Source organism: Solea solea, chromosome 2, assembly GCF_958295425.1.
Source record: "Solea solea chromosome 2, fSolSol10.1, whole genome shotgun sequence".
In the NCBI taxonomy this organism is placed as follows: domain Eukaryota; kingdom Metazoa; phylum Chordata; class Actinopteri; order Pleuronectiformes; family Soleidae; genus Solea; species Solea solea.
In genome coordinates, this window is record NC_081135.1 from 5,635,520 (window position 1) to 5,654,437 (window position 18,918).

The following is an 18,918-nucleotide window of genomic DNA, read 5'->3' on the forward strand; positions in this document are numbered from 1 at the left end:
CTCATCCTCATCCGGATACACACACTTATACGCACAGTCCTGCTGCTGTTTCAGGAACATTTTGAGCTGATGCCTGTTCGCCCATCCAGTCAGCATTCTTTCTTTCTCTCCTCGCGTTTATTGTTCGAAACAACAAAAGCGGGACAAATTGGCCAAGCTGCTTGATGGCATTTAAAGTTTTTAATGAGGAATTACTGAGGATAAAATCCTGTAGTCTGTAGCCATTTTCTCTATATGCTGCTTTACATAACTCCCAAACCACAGTGATGTTTACAAGCCACCAAATCTCTCTGACTCAACAAGCATGATTCTCTAATTATGTCTGTGGGTTGAGTTAGGGCTCTTGTGAGTGTGGAGTGGGTCTGGGGGAGTGGGGCTGTCAGAGAGAGACGAAGACATGCCACAGGTCCTGATGACTTCAAAGGCCGTTGCGTCTATGTGCAAAATTTCATCATCACTGCTCCAAATGAAATCCAACACAGAAACTGGGAATGATGTGCGTGTTTCACTTCTTTGTACTGCAGAGCTCTCTGATGTGTAAGGCGCTGCGCGTCATTTGCATAACTTGTTTTAACTGTATTAGCTTCAAAGGCACTTGCTGAAATGTACCATTCAGAGAAGCAGCTTCTTTCTTACAAAAACCCACAAAAAGAAAAGTCACACTAGATGTGGATACTGCAAACAACTATGGAGATAAAATAACGAGGCACTCTGTCTTCAGGTGAAGTTATATCATGAATGGATTAGCACTGATCATATTCCTGAGGGTTCTGTTCAGTTCACCCTGGGACTGAGAAAGCTAAATGGAACACAGCCATCATCCATTAATTATTTATTATTTACACTCATGATACGCCCATGATTTTCCGACTGTGACCTTTATAGATGGCTGCTGTGCAAAGAGCCGGTTACATACCAGATCCAAGTATTCTGCTTCATAACTGTGGTTTGGTACAGCGCCCATAGAGGGTGCAATAACAAATTGTATTATTGTATTGACTACAATAATTAATTTGTTGTGTAGCCAATCTTGAACAGTTTATTAAATCGTCATTTTAACTGTATGCTGTACCTTTTACATAAATTAAAAAATCTATTCTTTAAAGATTATTTTATTGGACAGGAAATGACACAAGAGGCTGACTAATACTAATATGTTTTGGGCTGTAAGTGTGGATTATTTTGTTTGTTTACCTCTGTTTTCTTCATATTTCTCTGCTATAACTCTCGGCTTCCTGGTTTCCCGCCTGCTCCTCGCCCCTGCACACACCTGTTACCGTTTACCTAATTATTCCCTCAATACGACACCTCCCCTTTTCCACTCACCAGCTGTTAAATTGGCTTTACACACAATGCCCGGCTTCCCAAACCTTTGTTTTGCCTCCACGCTTAAAATCCAGTTCCCGACTGTTTGACTACACCTGTTGCCAGATTTGTTTTACTTGCCATCAATGTTCTAGTATGTTCCTTTTTATGGCGTTAGTTAGTGCTGGAAGAGAGGCTGAATTAGGAAAGTGTGTCCTATTTCCAAAAGTCTGGCCCCTGGCGGATCATGACAAATCAATAAAAATAAATAAATAGTTAAATAGAAATTCTGTTTTGAAATGAAGCCGAAAATAATTTGAAAATTGTTACATTGAAGTGAATGAGTTATTATGGACAAGTTTTAATGTATTGTTTTTTGCATTGTTTTGTACTTAGATATATGCGGAGCCTATATTCTGTTAATGAAACAAATATGTATGAAAAGACTTGTAGTCTTGTTTGTGGACCAGGTTTGTGATTCAAGGTTTTTGTAGGCTGCAGATGAACTGAGCCACAGCCTTCCTAAGTTAATGAATGGCTATTGTACGGGATAATTTGTCTTGTCATAGTTTTGCTGTTGATGATGTTAGTATTCTGCCTTTGTTTTGGTCTTAGTGAACAGAAGATGATGTGTATGATGTGTCCCTCATCTGAAAATGGCTCTGTCCTGCAACACTATCAGACCTGTCTGAGGGAGTGTTTGTGTGTACACAGCTGCAGCGCAGGGGTGAACGAAGACAACATTTGTTTATCCGGTCAAACTGCTGAACAAATGTTTTTTTTTGTCCAGTGGAATCTTTTTGCCGTGTCGCTTTTGAAAATGTTGCTGTTGCCTCCGTCTGCCTTCACACAAAAGTAATCACTTCCTGTGTGCAGTGCGGAAATGTCGCCAGGTGACACAAGATCCAAACATCGCTATACTGATGCATTAAACACCTTATTTGACAATGGTCTGCATGTAACCAACATTTGTACATAAGTTAAATGGAAACCCATGGCTTCAGTCTCTTATGGACTGTTTTCTGGCCCCATCGCGTTGCGTAGACCTCAGCAGTGACAGCGTCACCAGCTCAGCATTATAATCAGCCTGTTGTCTGATTAGACCCTGGCTGCTCTGAGGTCATCCCACTTCATTCATTCACATTTCTGAAGCACCCGCGCACCATCATGCTTCCTGGGGCTGCTGCTGGTATCATGCCAGCAATACCACGAGAATGTGTGAATGATGGGGCAGGGGAGTGCAAATGATTCTACATGGTCATCTGCGTAAGAGCTTGACGTAAGAAAGTTGTCTGAGAGAGAGAGAGAATGAGGGATGAGGAGGTGGTGTGCATTAGTTTTTTACACAGCTTGGACCCATTAGGACATGTGAGCCTTCCACACCCTTCCCTAGAGACACACACAAACACATATACAAACGCAGAGGCTCACACAAATCTGTGGAGAGTAACATAAAGACGTTCTGACGTAATATTTGGGAGGCAGCCATTGTAACAGGCGCCTTAGAGAGAGAAAGGGTCAGGGTGTTGCCTGTAAAGTGAAAAAAGTGAAACTCCCAATTGAGCCTGATCCTTCTCCACATAGATGCTACACATACAGATGTAATAATGGCATGTATGTTAGCTTTCCTGATCTATAACTTGCTTATCTGTCACAATGCCATTTTTATCAAAGACGACACCGGTGATCTGACTTTTATGCACAACAGTGCACGACTTTTCCTGCAGGTAGCACATGGAAAAACATATGGGATGAGTTAAATGTGATACAAGAGAAGGGGGTTTCCTCAGTCTCTATGATGTCAGAGCACACACTGGGATGTGCTGAGACCTCAACTCAAGGCCATAGACTGTATATTATAATGCATATAGTCTTCCACTTGCCCATGAACACCCATTTTGAAGTGTCAAGATTTGTGATTTGACACGGCACCATATGAGCTTTTGAAACCTGAAGTTCAAAGGTTACCTGCAGCCAGGTAGCAGCTGTCAATCACACTGGAGTCCACACAACCTGTATGTGCCATGTTGTATCGTCTATTTTCCTCTAAATTGGAACATGATTTACAAAATCGGCATCATGTTCTATTGAAGAAGAAGAGCTGAATCCCGTGATTGAGTCAGGAAAATGTTAACTGATGTTATAACTCAAGAGTAAAAGCTCATTTTACCAGAGTTGCATATCATCACCTGGTGGCTATTCAGTTAAGTGTATTACTTCCTGAGGTGCAGAGAGACTCTGAATGGGAAAAGGAGTCTACTGTAGATACGAGAATTCAACTTGCATACATATATATATATATTATTGATTAGTGCTTAAATAAGTAAACATTCACACAAACTGTACATGACATGCTTCAAGTGGCTTGTGGCCTCGACTTGTTTAATTCAACACCATCTATAATGACATGAAATCTGATCAAACTGCACACATAGTTTTGAAAAATGTATAATTTAAGGTCAAAATGGTCAGTTCATCACTGACAAAAAAATATGTAGATTTGCTTTTTTCTTGGCAATTAATTCTGGGTTAGGGTCATGAATATTTCATGCTTTTAGGGAAGTTAGCCTCATAATTTTTTTAATGTAATAGCAGATTTAAAAAAAATAAAAATCATACTAACTATTTTCCTGACTGTGTATTTTAATTTTTTGAGCTCATTAGACTCTGTATTTTGGTCCTGAGACCAAAACTCAAAAAATGTGATATTAATGGGAAGATCGAAACAGACAGTAGGTTTTTTTTACGGGTTCAGAGAGGCCAACCTCAGCTTAATGGTTGCAAAAAATACGCTGGATCTAAAAGTGATGATGGTATACAATGAACGTCCTGGACTCAGCATGCACTAGCGCCCCTGCATAACCCTCTCACTATTGATTATCCAATAAATCTCTTTGACTTATCACAGGTCAGGCTGCCGGCTAATGGAGCAAACTTCGGAGATGTAGCTTAATGAAGCAGTACATAAATATCCAAATGGCAGCTGAAAGAAAACAGACCAACAAGAATCTTAGTGAATGGATTGAATGACTGCACTTATCTTATATTCGCTCGCTAACGTTTGATGTGATTCAAAAGTATATGTGATCGGGGTCACTGACATCTATGTAGTTCCTCAGGGGAGTCTATTAGGAAGATTATTAGCAAAAAAAAGTCTGCTCATTTTTAATCTGATGTATTTCCTCTATAATTAATTATTAATTTCTTCTTTTGGTGTCTATTCTCAAAAGGGACATAACACTGTATTATATGTGGAGAAAAAAAAGTATCTTACCATACATGGAGGTAGAAATGTGCTTATTAACCCATTTTAACTTGTTTTTATCTGTCATTTTCTGAGGTAAACATATTAAACATTCACTTATTAGGTAAATATTGGAGCATCAAAACATTAACTACCCAAACACAAGGTTGAGAACTTTGTCTACAGTTATAGAGACGCAAACAAACCAAAACACACTCAACTGAAGTAAAATAACTTATTTTTACTTCATAAACAAAATCCTTAAATCGATCCATTCTAAATGTAGTTGTCAATTAATGTAATGAACTAATCAATTAATAACTAATCAACTGTTGCAGTCCTGACAATAAAATAAATAAAATAAGATTAAATTGCAGCATTTGCTAATTGTGTTTGGGGTTTTTTAATTTCAATTTGAATACGATACATTGCAGGTTATAGCCCAATGAAGACACTGCTGGTGATCAGGATATTGATCCAGATTCATGAATTGTGTATGAGTGTATTGACAATGGGAAACTGGGAAAATGGAGTGGCCTTGACAGAGGTTTGTATGTGAGCGCTTTCTCGTATCAATTAAAAGGATTATAAAATGTTAGAAAATGACTAATTACCCACAGACAGACAGACAGACAGACAGACAGACAGCAAAGATGCTGTAGTTGTGTGGGCTTTACCAGAGCAGTGGTAGGAATCCAAAGTTGAGATCCCCTCAGACTCAATCTTTCCTCTTCCTCCTCCAGAACTCCGAGCTCCCTCGCCCCCTTAATGTAGCCACAGTTCCTCTCCAGGATGGAGCGCAGCCCCTCCAACAGAACCACACTGGTGGTGCATCCCATTTTGAGATTAAAAACTCCCAGCCACCATGCAAGGGAAAAAATGATCTCACTGTTGGAACCACTGCTATTTCAGCTCCAGGCAGGTGCATCAGCTTCACCTCTCAGTCTCCTCATCTAGAAAAAGCCCTCTTACAGGTGTGTTACTTTATGTTCCATAGTCAAGAAGGATTCCCAATCATTCTGCCTGTAACACAAGCACTACTGTCTCTATGAAAAACAAACCTCAGCGACAAATAAAGAATCCTTGAATCCTTGAAGTGCTGAGGTGGCTGAGTCGTATCCTCCTGTGTGCGTCTCAGTGGGGATGATGGGATGAGAGCTTAGCAGAGAAGCTTTCACTCACAACAGGGCGTTGACTCTTTCACTCCTTCTTCATTAATTCCTTCCTTCCGTCCTTCCTTTCTTCCTTCCTCCTACTAGAGGACATGAATGTAAAGATGCTCTCACTTTGCTCTCTCTGTCTCTCTCGCTCTTTCGCTCTCTTCCTTGTTGCCTCCCCCTTACTTGTTTGCATCTCTTTCCATCTTCTCTCAGCCTTGCCAACGCTCACTCATGCTCATCACTCACTTCTTCACTCTCCCGCTCTATCTCTATCTCTCTCTGCTTTGCTCCCAGCAGGCTCTCCCCCCCCCCCCCCCTTCTGACTGCTCAGTCATTTCTGTGACTCTGCATGCTTTGTCAATAGTAAACGCACACACACACAGCGGCTGCACACTTTTTGCACACTCGTCCCCTCCTTCTCCATCGGACAATACACTGAAAAGCGATGCAGTCATCTCTCTGATGTCATACATACACTCACGATATGAATAACTTCTCCCGACCCCTGTTGCCAACGGCCATTAAAACGTGCAGTACTCTGTCAAACCCATTGAGTCTGATGCGTCATAGGACAACCAGGACAAACCTGGCGTCCCTCTCAAAATGTACAAGTTAAAACCCCTCGTCTCTTGAAGCACGAGTGTCAGCTGAAGGATATAGCTATGTGGATGCTCATTTAAATGATGAAATGAAGGATTTCATTCTGCTTCTGTTTAACGGCTTTTGGTGTTACTGTTTCATCAGCAGCTGGCACACTCACTTTCTGACTCAGCAGCAAAATGGGAATTTAGGATTCTGAAAATAGCACTGAAGAGAAAAATCTAATTAAATCCCTTTAACAGTATGGGGTTGAGATTGTAAGTAGCAGCACAAGGAGATGGCCTCATTCATTAATGTCTATTATATTTATACATACAGTACATATGTTGTACATATATATATATGTATGTGTGTGTGTGTATATATATATATGTATATATATATATATATATATACATACATTTATATATATATATATATGATGATGGTTATGTGTTGAATTCTGGGAAATCAATTAGTTGCTGTCCTGTACTGACAGTCGCCCAGTGTCCTCCCCTCACGATTACATAAGGAGATTAATGAGTTAATCACAGTCCTCAAAAGACATCAATGAGTTGTCTCCATGTGTTGTTGTAAAAACAAACAAACAAACAAACAAAAAACAGAGTGCAGTGGAAAAGTGAGGCCAACATAATGCCATTCTCAGCAGCTCATACTTTGTTGATAATAAATGCACTCCATAAACTGTGACCAGACTGTGGTTTTAAATAAAACATTACAGTTCAAAAGCCCTTCATTACTGTCTTTTATTCTGAGAAAAGGACAACAATTGAAGTAACTCTGTAATTCTCTAGTAAATACAAGAATGAGGGATGTTTGTGGTGGACAGGAATCACCACTCATGTGAATATGCAAGCCTGCTTTGTCTCACAAAGCAAATACATGAAACCAGATCTGAATGGAGATTTATAAGATCTGTAAGTGACTAAACGAAATCCTCATCTCTAATTAACGTGAAAAGAGGAGCAAAATCTTCTCCGGTCTTTGTCTTTACATGTTGACATTCTTAGAAGGTGATTATTTCATTACAGAAAGTGCCAAGGTAAAAGACATGTATCACTGCTGCCTCCCTCAGGCTGCGCATAGCACTGCAACAACAACACTGATGCCTGGTGACTCATTTGAAATAAGGGCCAGTCCTTAATCTTCTGTAATAGATTTTGAGAACCCTCCATGAGCATGAATCAGTGCAAACAGAAATGATGCCAATTAAAGTGCAAGCCTGCATAAAAGACTACAAACATGCCATCATGGAAGCTTTAACAGAAATTTATCTCTGCAACCCAGACAGTCTCTGCATCAGTCAAGACACGGAATGGCAGATGTAATTGTCTAATGTGAGGAGCATGAACAAATTATAACCATGGTTTGTTTTCCAAAACTGGGCCTGAAATTGAATCTCAGAAGTAATTCACATTACATTAACACACTGATTAAAATATGTTTGTCATTTAGAAAGAAAACACTTTTCTCATTAGTGGATTCATGTTTGTTTATTTGTCTGATTTGGGATGTTTAAGTCCGTGACCAGAATCAACAAAGGAAAATACATTTTATTTATCAATTTGAGAGACACAAAAGATTTTTTAATTATTCTTTCTAATTGGATTTTTCCAAGTTTGAGCTAAGTTCATGGTGACTATGCTAAAATGCAGTATAGCATGTTAGCATGCTAACAATTGCTAATTAGTAAATGTCACTGTTTTTGCAGGGATGTGGACACAAACACCGTGAAGGGGAATACTTTTTATTTGACGATTTGAGATTAAGAAACTATTTTTCTAAATTATTCTTTTTAATTGTTTTTTTTCAAGTGATGCTTGGAAGTCAGCTAAATAATGTTCATCACCTTAGCTTAGCATGTTAGCTGACAATTTGACAATTGACCACATTTGCAAATGGCCAAAACAAAAGACAACAAAGGCTAATTGCAGTGGGCATAAATGTAGTACTGGACACATAAAAACTGACCTGACGTGGGAAGCTTGAATTTAAGCTTGAAATGAATCCCGAATATTGCTAGGCTGTACTTTTTTTTCCTTATGTTTTTAAATGAAACATGACATTTCCAGTCACCTTCTGATGAGGAAAACTAAAATTCCAAATTAGATTTGGTTTCATTAACAGTGTAAGAATAAGTAGCTGGAGATAATGTCATCATATAGGAAAGATCTGAATAATGTATTAGATAATTTTGTATTAAATGAAAAAGTTAAATCTACAGCAGCAAGAGGAGTCATGTTCTTGATACTTTTTTCCAGTTATTATTCAGACGTAAAGGGGCCCAGATGGTGTAATCATTGAGATTTTACTAAACATAGTAACTGACAGTAACTGAGATTGTTCTCCTCATTTTAAACAGATGGGTCAGTACTCTCATCAGGGACCTAAACTGAGGCTAACAATAGTGAGTATTAGTGTGGAATCTGGGTTATACTTCTGGGATTTTAGATCGTGAGAGCCTTGCAGGTAAAGTGGCAGACACCGGTTAAAAGACACAACTCTGCCCACACATATGGCTGTTTTCGGTTTTTTTCAAGGCTACTGACTAATTGGTAATGTGAGAAACCAGCACATTGTTGCCTTTGTTTATATTATTTGGAAAGCTGCTGGTTAGCATTCCCCAATTCAAATGGTTTCTGCCCAATTATCACATGGAAGGATTCTGATGCTGCCAAAGGGACTGGGAATGTTGTTTCACCTTAGTCTAAAGTCTAATGGCTATTTTTACAAATGCAGAGACCTGACTGTGCAATTAGGTCAGCTGGGAGGAAAAGTTTATGGTCACTGCCCATTTTTGCAGACAGAGCTGGCTGCGCTGCTAATTAAAACAGCAATGGGTATAGTTAAGACATGGAACCATTAGAAATTGGGGTTATTTCACCATGGGAACGCCAAGTAAAATGACAAAGCATGCATACAAGCAGAGTTTATAATTATATGTATAACATGCGGCTCTGTCTCTACTCTCATATTACAGATGAATTTTTTACTTTTGTGCAACTCAACCACTGACATATTGTTCACTTTTGAGTTTCTTCATACACCCTTTTTAAATAACAATCTGTTTCAATTGGGCTATAACTTTATGAAACAGTTGACCAACATGTTTGCTAAACCTAAAAACTGAAGATGTTGCAATGAGCTGAAATTTGAATCAAGACTGCAGGCTGTGTAGCAGAGACAAAAACATGCAGCAGCGATTGAATTGTGGACGTCAAACAAGACCAGGCATTCTCATTCGTGAGATGGTGACAGCTCTGCTGCTTGTGAATCCGATGGAATCTGGCAACAAATCAAACTCATACCATGGAGTAAGAGTAATGCTGTATCTTGCTTTTTTTTGCCATCCTTAAAAGTGAACTGACATCTGTACAAAAATGCAACATAAACAAATACACACATGCCAGACTGAGACATCTGAGCAAGGGAGGTAACGACACAGAGCACGAGGTAGCCTAAATAAAGACGGCATGGTAACCACAAGGCCAGAACAGCTCTATCCTCAGCTATCAGCCACAGTGACGCGGGACTCAACCAGCAGACAACCAAATGCCCCACTTCACTATGACACAGATATAGGTCAGCAGTGCTGAAGAGTGCAAATCTGCAGATTATATCCCTGCCAGCTTCTTTTATGCTCCAATCAGACCAAATCCTCTGAAGGTTAATTCACACATAAGTGGAGTATCACACTTTAAATCATAACTATAAATGGAGGTGGTATTAAAGTCTCACGAAGTGTATTACGAGGCCATTGTTTCATGTGCTCGTTTCTGGTGTCTGTTTTGAGGGGGAAATTGTGTCCAGGAGTGGAAAGTTGACACTGGGAAAAGTTGAGTCTTGTAGTTGGAAAGAAATACGGAACATAAAAAAGAGAGTTGGCAACGGACCAAACACATAAAAACACAAAGAGAGATAATTTGAGTGTTTGGATGTGTTTTCTCTTGCATGTGCGTTCTTAAAGAAATGCATAAAGACACAGAAAGAGGCTCGGAGAAAGCAAACTGAGACAAGAAAACCCAGAGCAAGCATTTCCACACAGTTGGAAGTGATTATTTTAACTGCAGGGGCTGCCTTTACTGCTCCACTGCTTGGCTCCGGCTTTGTTTACTATGGTATAGCTGAGATCTAGCCACACCTGCAGCAACTATGGTGTGTGTACGAGCAGGCAGCTCAGTGCCTGAGGTGGCCGCAGTCTTGAATCTGCAAGGCTGATTTAAGGCTAATGTGGGTTTAAAATTGATAGTCACAACACCAACCATCATCTCATCCATTATTAAGTACGACCAAGAGATCTGATCTGACATTCATTATGCCACTCCACACACTGTAGACTATGACTGAATTAATTGGCTGCTATGACATAATGGCCTTTATGTGGTCATGAGTATTAGGAATAAATAATGGATCGTGTTCTCTGGATACAGAGAAAACAATCATGTATGACATTTAACACCTGTTGCTGCTGCATTCTTATCGCTGTCCAGTCTGGTTTCTCAGAAAAACACTGTCATTTAAGTTTCCTGCAAACAGTGGTGCACTTATATATTCAAAGCATTGTTGAAACTACTCATTAAACACATAAAAGAGGTAATCAAAAATGCCTGTCGAAAAAAGATTGGATACACAGCAGCATTCACCACGTTTCTGAGAACAAAATGTGTTAATCTCAAAATAAAAAAATAAGTAATTCTTTAAAATATACTGTATGAGGACATTCAACTATAATTTCAGCCTTGTGATACACTGTCCCTCTTTTTTCTAGGTGTTTTTTGTGCCTAAACCTAACCACATTAACAAACCAAGAAACGTCTGTTATCACCCTCATTTCCTCATTTACACCACAAGCAGATAAAACACTATCACACTGATATACTATGCATGTCTGTAACCAAATAAAGAGTATATCATGAAATGTATCTGTGGTTTGCAGAAACATGCAACGGCAACAGTATAATACTGGCGACGGTGTTGTGCTGTCACCATTTTGGTGCAAACCTATAAAAGAGTTTTACAAACTTGCATCGTGCCATTTAAACGTCCCACTCTCCAACTACCGTGTCCTCTTAGCTCTTTAAGTTGCTGAGTAAAAATCCACTGTACATCCAGTATACTGTTTTACTCTACAACTAAACCAAACAGCCTGCCAACGCCACATGGGCAGAGGAAACAGCTGCACCAGAAGTACAGTCAAAAATAGAGACAGGACAAGAGCACTTTTCTCTGAAGCAGCCTGACAGGTGCATATAAGTCAAATGTTTCGCTCTAATTCACACAAGAGACACATAATAATGAGATAACTTTGTTTCTGGTAGCTAAATTTATGCTAATTCAGAACTTAGCTCAGTTCAACAACCACACTGAGTTTACACATGAAAGTCAGTTTAGTCATGGGGATTACATCTATGTAAAATACTTTAACCCATTTTATAATTTCTAACGTTCTGTGAGAAATCACAACAAAACTGCACTAGTATCCACAAATCATAGTTTGTCCCATAACAAGGTGCACCATCCACTTGTTCTTCACCTTCAACAATGGCGTGGAAAACCTTTGCTCCAAAAAACACAACTGTAGCCTTGTCATGACATTGCCACTGTAGTGGATCCTACACCTTGGTTTTTGTGCATGATTTCCTGGCAACATGCACACTTGGTATATGCAAACACAAACAAGAGCTCATAATTTGGCTTCACGTTATTTGTAAAAAAACAAAACTCAAGAAGTATGTCATTAAATATCAATATGGCATAAACTATTGATTCATTGAGGACAGGCAAGGAGATAAAAGCCCCAGAAACTTGCAGTGTACACACTCAGGTGGAAAAATCTATCAAAATGTTGAAATACACACACTCAAGTTTCATTTTGACTGAGATCAAAATGTCAGTGCCTTTACTGAATGTCCAGTGGGATCAATGGAACCATTTATCTCTCAACAAGACAAACATCATCTGTCCAAATTTGTCAAGGAAGCCAGCAAAATAATTGGTTTACAGCAACTCTCACTCACAAAAAGCTATGACAGACAGATTCTGCAGAAGGCGCATTCCATCCTGTCCAGATGCAATCATCCACTTCAGGATGAATTGATTCCTCTTCCTTCCAATGGAGATACAGGATCCCAGGAGGAAGAACTGACGGATATTTCTTTGTTCCATGAGAAATAAACACTAATAATGCACACAGTTCTTAAATTGGCACTGTTTTAAGACATGTTTGGTTGTGCTGTGTCCCTCTGTGATATGTCTTTGTGTATTTGTACTGCCAACTGCAAAACAAAGTTAGCATCGAGTGAAAATAAAGCTCTGAGCTGAACTGAACTACAGGAAGAGAGCAGCCATAAATGTCAAGAAAACCAATTAGATGCAAAAAAAATTAAATTAGTATTGCAGATTAGTCTCATTATGCAACACAGACACGGGGTTACTAACCACAGCACTCTGTACAAGTCTCTGAGGACGAGTAAGATAAACTGGACCACAAATAGAGCAGGCTACAGAAACAATAACACAGTCTACATTCTCGAACTTGTGAGGCATCAGCTTTATTTTCTACCTTTGTCATTGATCAGCTGTTTCTGTCCAGCCTATCTGGTTGCAAGGGCCACTTCAGAGAGTCAGGTGGCAGGATGGACTACAGTAGTGTGCATGCATTAAGTGTGTGTGTGCTGTGTTTCTCATCACTCCAGAGTTGGAGGTGTACATTTCAGTTACCTGGCAACCCCCCATGAGAAAGTTGTAACAATAGTGACCTATGCACAGTTGGACAGCAGTACAAGATACATTCTTGTGTCATAATAATATATTATATAATTAATATAATATAAGGACTGCTGTGTATTAAGATGTTGCAGCTTTTAGATAAAAATGCTGTGGATTGATAAAACCCCCCAAACACTGAGGCCAGGACTCAGATTAAGACTTTATCAGTGGGACTGCTGTGCAAAGCAACCAACATAATTTGGCATATTCTGACATATAGGCTGCTTTATGAAAGGCATACCAGAATGCAGGAAAACACACAAACATAATTTGGATTGTGAGAGTTACTGTTCATAAGTTACAGGCCTCTAAATGTACATTTTGTGCGTTTGTGTCAAAGATAAAGAAGTAAGAGATGCAGGCCTCTAAAATAATTATACCAACATGTTGAATTACTTATGTGGTTCCAGTCCTCTTGTGTATGTATATGTGAGTAAAGTTGGGGTCATGACAGTTGTCCTCTGTCTCTTACCATCAGCACTGAAGTCCTGACAGCCTCGGAGACGCTCTGCCTCAGCTCCGCGGCGGTGCCCGGTTTGTTGAGACCCCGAGTAAACTTCCTTGCCTCAGCTGGAGCAGAAGCCATGGTCCAGACAGAGCACCTGTCATCTGACAGACACACAGGTAAAGAAAGAGGAATGCGGCGCTGCGAGGGCTGAAAATCCTGCGCGCAAGGCTTTTCGACGCGCGTAAACGCAGACTTTTACGAAGCGTATACTATACTGCCATTGATTGCGTTCTTAAACCTATTTCAACTCAGTAACCCTGTGGGTAACGTACTGCTTGACACCCTGCGATGACTTCCCTGGACAACAGAAACCGGAGAACAACATCCAGAGGCTGCTGCGCTCTGTCCCGTTGGCGGAGGTCCCTTGCGCAACTGTCACGCCCCCTGGATGACACTGCAAAGCAATTCACCCATCGTGTTTAGAGACCATATTTAGGAACAAATAAGTGTTATCATACATACAATATCATGGTTGCGGACTTTTGGAAATACTATTTCGGAATATTCTTCATCTTCTGGATCATTGTCTCCAAAAAGCAGTGGTTTCTTAAATGACACTATAAGAAGTATCAATGGCGAGTGATCAATCACTGCTGCGACTGTTGAACTGTATGAACATAAGACATTTGGACAGTGCTGAACAGGATACTATTCTATGATTATATAACAACAAAACGCATACTGTGTTGAAGCCACAGATCAACATTGCCACCTACTGGAATAATCACTGTTTTAACCAAACAGTCTAAAAATGGGTTTGGGCACATACATAAGGTATGCAATGATTTAAATTAATTAGGATTATCTAAATCGGAGTAAAACCAAAATAACTAAATAAAGTGTACTAATCTGTGTACTAATCACATACCACTGTTAGTAGCAATAAGAAAATAATGTGAAATATTTTAAATAACTGAGTATGGTATATACACCAACTGTTTTTGTACATCATGAATACAAGGTTATGACTACTACTACTACATGGAATTATTCAAATTCAGAAATATATAATATAACATATTTTACCAATAATATGTTGACTAACTCTAAAAACAACACAGTACAGTATTGTGTGCAATGTTACCTTTCAAATTATAATTATATTAGTATTTCTGTAAATTATTTGTTCACATATTTGAAGAGATATTAAAATATGTACAATAAAAGTGTATGCCGTATTTTGTAATTTGGATTATATGTATTATATGTAAATACTACATAGGGCTTCTAAGTCGTGACCTCAATGGTAATCACGATTATTTTTGATCCACATTGAGCTCGTGATTTATGATTATTAGTTAGTAATAGGGACAAAATATAAATATATTAATTTCACAATCTTATCTGTTCACTTCAATGATGCCGATTTACAAATGTAAATGTGGACATTGGCTGTTTTGCAGGATTGTACGTGCTACAAACCCCTGAAGGAAGCTGTGATGTCGTGATTAACTGACACCAGGTGATGGCAGCAATGCACCAACCTTGATACAAGTTGCCATTAAACGCCAAAGAAGAAGAGGGAGAGCGAATGCAGCAGATTATCACAGCGTGTTGTATCCATAGTCTCCGGCACGGCGGCGCTGTGGCACCTCTGCAGGGAGAGAAGAACTGTCCTCCACCCCCATCAGCAACCTGATACCGGAGACAAGCGGTCCAGACAAGCCTGCAAACGAGGCGTTCCCAGCCGCCCTGCCTGCCTGCCTGCCCGTCTGTCTGTCTGCCCGCCCGCCCAGCAAAGCTACGGACCGTCACTGCCATAAAAACGCTGCCGAAAATTCGTCTCCTCCCCCCCGTCGTCTGTCTGCTACCACCGGGATAATGATCTCCCTATCCACAAACCTGAAAAGCTCACTATAGGCGCGGTTTACTTGTGAATTATTTTTTCCTCCTCCACGAAGATCGTGAACTACTATGGGACATGAAAAACTAACTGGCTGCCTATTAGGCTAACGCCTGTTAGCTTCCACAGCAGTCGGTTTACAACCGAATCGAGCTAATCGGCTACGGTTTAGATGGGTGATTCCTGGCCGGTTTGTCGAAAGATTGGATGTTTTTCGAAAGTGTGCAACTGAGAATGCTTTTTTTGCTGATAAGGTAGTTGCACTTGTGTTACTGTTTTGCGATATTTGCATTATTTGCCTAAGTTTTCCAGAGCCAGACGGTCGTCATGGACAGCTAACATGTTAGCACGCAGAAATGGACGTTGTTCGCTGGTTGGTTTTAAATGGCAGATGCGAAAAACAAGTTAGCTACTTGGTTTATCCGCCCGCTCTGTGCTGAGTCGACAACGAGAATAACTTAACTCCAAGTTAGCAGTTAATGTTAGCTTTCAAATCACTCGAACTGACCGCAACTCAACGGCGCAGTTTTTTTTCTTTCCCATCAATCCTCAATGCGTAGTTCCATACATGACAGAGCAACTCAATTCATTGAGCTGACGCGAGTAAATAAAAGGGACTGAATATACAACACAGTGATGGCTGGGGGGAAAAGAAGAGGACCAGGACAAGTAAACCCCAGACTTGGAGGAGCTCCAGCTACAAGACCAAAGCCAATATCCACTGTCATGGCTGAGGGCCGAATTACCATGAAATCATTCGCTAAATGCGTGTATTGCCTGACTATTCTTCTCACCTCTGTGGCTGGTAAGTGGCTTTTTAGAAAAAAATATATTCTTGGAAACACACTATGCTTCTCATAAGTATTTATATCATATATGTATTAGGCACATTAAGCCTTTTGGGGTCATATTTAGCTTGAATAGGTTCATGGTTCTGTTTTGTTTAGTTTTGGACTGGGTCAGCCTCCGTTTTGTGTGTATGAATATTTGGTCATTTAAGTACAGATGGCTCCCCCTATAACGAGACGATATCATGTTCTTCAATCACCTCACTGTATACTCCCTCTGTTTTCGTGCGTCTGCCTGCCTGTCTGTCTCTTATCTAGTCTTCCCATCTCGTTGTCTGCCTGGCTCATTTCTGCCGAGCTCATCTCATTGCAGTTAAGTAAACCTTCGTAGATATCGCCTCTTGAGCTAAGCAGAAAATGCATCCCCGGCTCCTTGTAATCATTCTGTGTACAAAGGCCTGGAAAATCACTGCCAAACATACCGCAGCCCTTGTCTGCCAACTTGTGCCCCCAGCTCAAGACTTTGGGCTGAAGCCAGGCTTCCGTGAGACCTTGAGCATGATAAGATAGGAGCAGGCTGCACATAGATGTGGGAGCAGTAGCAGTGCACGCAGGGGGTGCAGTCAGTGGAATGTGTGGGAAGACTGGGAAGGTATTTGGCAAAATGTGTAATTTGGATGATAGGGCTTCAACACAGTGCTCAGGCTTTGGCAGTGTGTTGGGAAACAAGTGGTCTTGTGTAGCGTGCTTTTGTTGCATCAGAGTGTATGTGTATAAACATCACTGTTAGTGGTTTGATAATCATTTCTGTTTTGTTGTTTTGGGTGCCCCATACATTCATTCATAAACAAAGTAAATAGGCTAGGCCAATAATAATTAACTGAATACTTGGTAGTAGGGCTGAACAATTTCTAGAAAAGACCTAATTGGGACTGAGACGGTTTATTTGCAATTTTATATCAAACATTTTTTCATTCACTGTGTCAAAATTGAAAATTAAAAATGAAATTGCACCTTTGGAATTTGCTAATTGCGTTGTTTAAACTGCCTTTTCAGTATGAAAAGGATTAATTGCGCAGCTCTATTTAGCTGCTGGGTTTCCATCAGGTTCTTTTATCTTTATTGGTCCCATTTAGAAACGCATCAAATTAGAAAAAGAAATGAAATACAGCAATACAGTCTTTGTTTAAAGGCATGTGAAGAAGTAAAAATGTAAATGAGAACGAGTGGCATTGGAAACAGATGGAGTGATCAAGAAAAACATGTAGAAATCATGTGACTGAAATGTCACTCCATTTCATTGCAGTGGAAAACATAGACTTGGTGCAAGAAGCAAATATCACAACCGCGTGACCCGCTTTTTTGTTTTGTTTTTATTTTAAACCTGGCTAGTGTGTCCACGGTCATGACAAAATTCTTAAAGTGTCCAGCGATTGTGTCCCTCTTAGTAGCATTTGCATTCACTTATTATAGACAAGTTGATTTAAAAGAAAAACCACACTTAAATGACAAGCATGGAGCGTAATTGTTAACTTGAGATGAAAGAAGATGTTGTCTCCTTTAACTGGAGGTGATGGAAGAAGAGGGAGAGAATGGGGCATAAAGCATGTCCTGAAGAAACGAGCCCTAACTTAGGCTGTGGTGTAGGAATCCAAATCATTATAATCAGCAAAGCTGTAATTTATCCTTTCAGCACACACATCCATGCACACGCATTTTCTCTACAAAATATTATTGTTTCGATATCCGACATGTAAATTAGTCCTCTGGAGTGGTTTAATGACTGTGGAGAGAGGCAGAGGATTGACATACATGCTCAGTAGTCTGCCAGTACTCGGATTAATGGATACTAAAATGCAACATGGCTCATGTAAATATCCAATAAATTCCAATTGCTGTACTTTTCAAAATTAATCTAGGCCGCTGTCTGAGTTTGTTGGGATAATGACTGTAAAGAGAGAGGAGTCGAACCTTTCACTCTGCGTGTTGTTTAATGACTGCGAAACAGAGATATCATCGCTCTATGGCTGTTTAATGACTGCAAAACGGAGATATCGTCGCTCTATGTTGCGTTAAATGACTGCAAAACTGCGCTATCCCACAGCCTGAATTACTGCCTTCCATCATCCCCTTTCCTCAACTTTCCTATTATCCTTGTTAGTCAAGTTTTCATATTAGAATCAATTTTCGTCCAACTGCGTTGTCTGTAGCTGAGCTCAGGTCATCCTTTTGCTCCCTATCCCCTGTGAGTAATCAGAGTGTGGGCATACCCCGGCTGTTCTAAAATCTGGAGTAGAAACCTGTCCAAACATGGCACACGTCTGCACACACTGTCTTCGTTGTTGTCACAGATGTGTTCTTATTTTGTGACATTAGCTTTTTCTCCACGCCATATTCCTATATTCATTTTGAAAATGTGTGCCACAACCCACATTCAGGCTGTGTTTACTGTCCCAGGGAAGTTGGAGGTTTGGGGGTGTAAAGGGGATTTCGATCAGATGAATTATACCATAGTAATAACATGAAATGAAATGTTAATCTTTTCTGCTTGTCTAAAACCCAGAAAATGTGCCTTGCGCACCCCATACTGTGGCAATGACAGGTCCACTGTTGGACAGCCGTACCATTTTCATGCTGCCAGCTCTGCAGTCACATCAGTAGTTAAACAAAAAGTGAAACTGTTGGCTGAAGAGTACGTGCTC

At 40.0% G+C, this 18,918-nt stretch overlaps 2 protein-coding genes across 5 annotated transcripts in view; one reads left to right on the plus strand and one right to left on the minus strand.

Moving 5' to 3' along the window:
• dock9b (dedicator of cytokinesis 9b) overlaps nt 1–5,866 on the minus strand; it is a 39,930-nt gene extending 34,064 nt beyond the window's left edge. For 2 of the 3 annotated variants that reach the window (XM_058654539.1, XM_058654531.1), the window contains exon 1: nt 5,227–5,865. In XM_058654539.1, coding sequence (XP_058510522.1) covers nt 5,227–5,388 — 162 coding nt within the window. In that variant the 5' untranslated portion in view covers nt 5,389–5,865. Of the gene's footprint in view, nt 1–5,226 lie in introns of all 3 variants that reach the window. The other variant, XM_058654548.1, reaches the window with a different exon arrangement.
• Nucleotides 5,867–15,262: 9,396 nt separating this feature from the next.
• Nucleotides 15,263–18,918, plus strand: part of LOC131476106 (bone morphogenetic protein receptor type-2-like) — a 30,044-nt gene continuing 26,388 nt past the window's right edge. The window contains exon 1 of one of the 2 annotated variants that reach the window (XM_058654615.1): nt 15,263–16,233. In XM_058654615.1, the coding sequence (XP_058510598.1) occupies nt 16,065–16,233 (169 nt within the window). In that variant the 5' untranslated portion in view covers nt 15,263–16,064. The remainder of the gene's footprint in view (nt 16,234–18,918) is intronic. The other variant, XM_058654605.1, reaches the window with a different exon arrangement.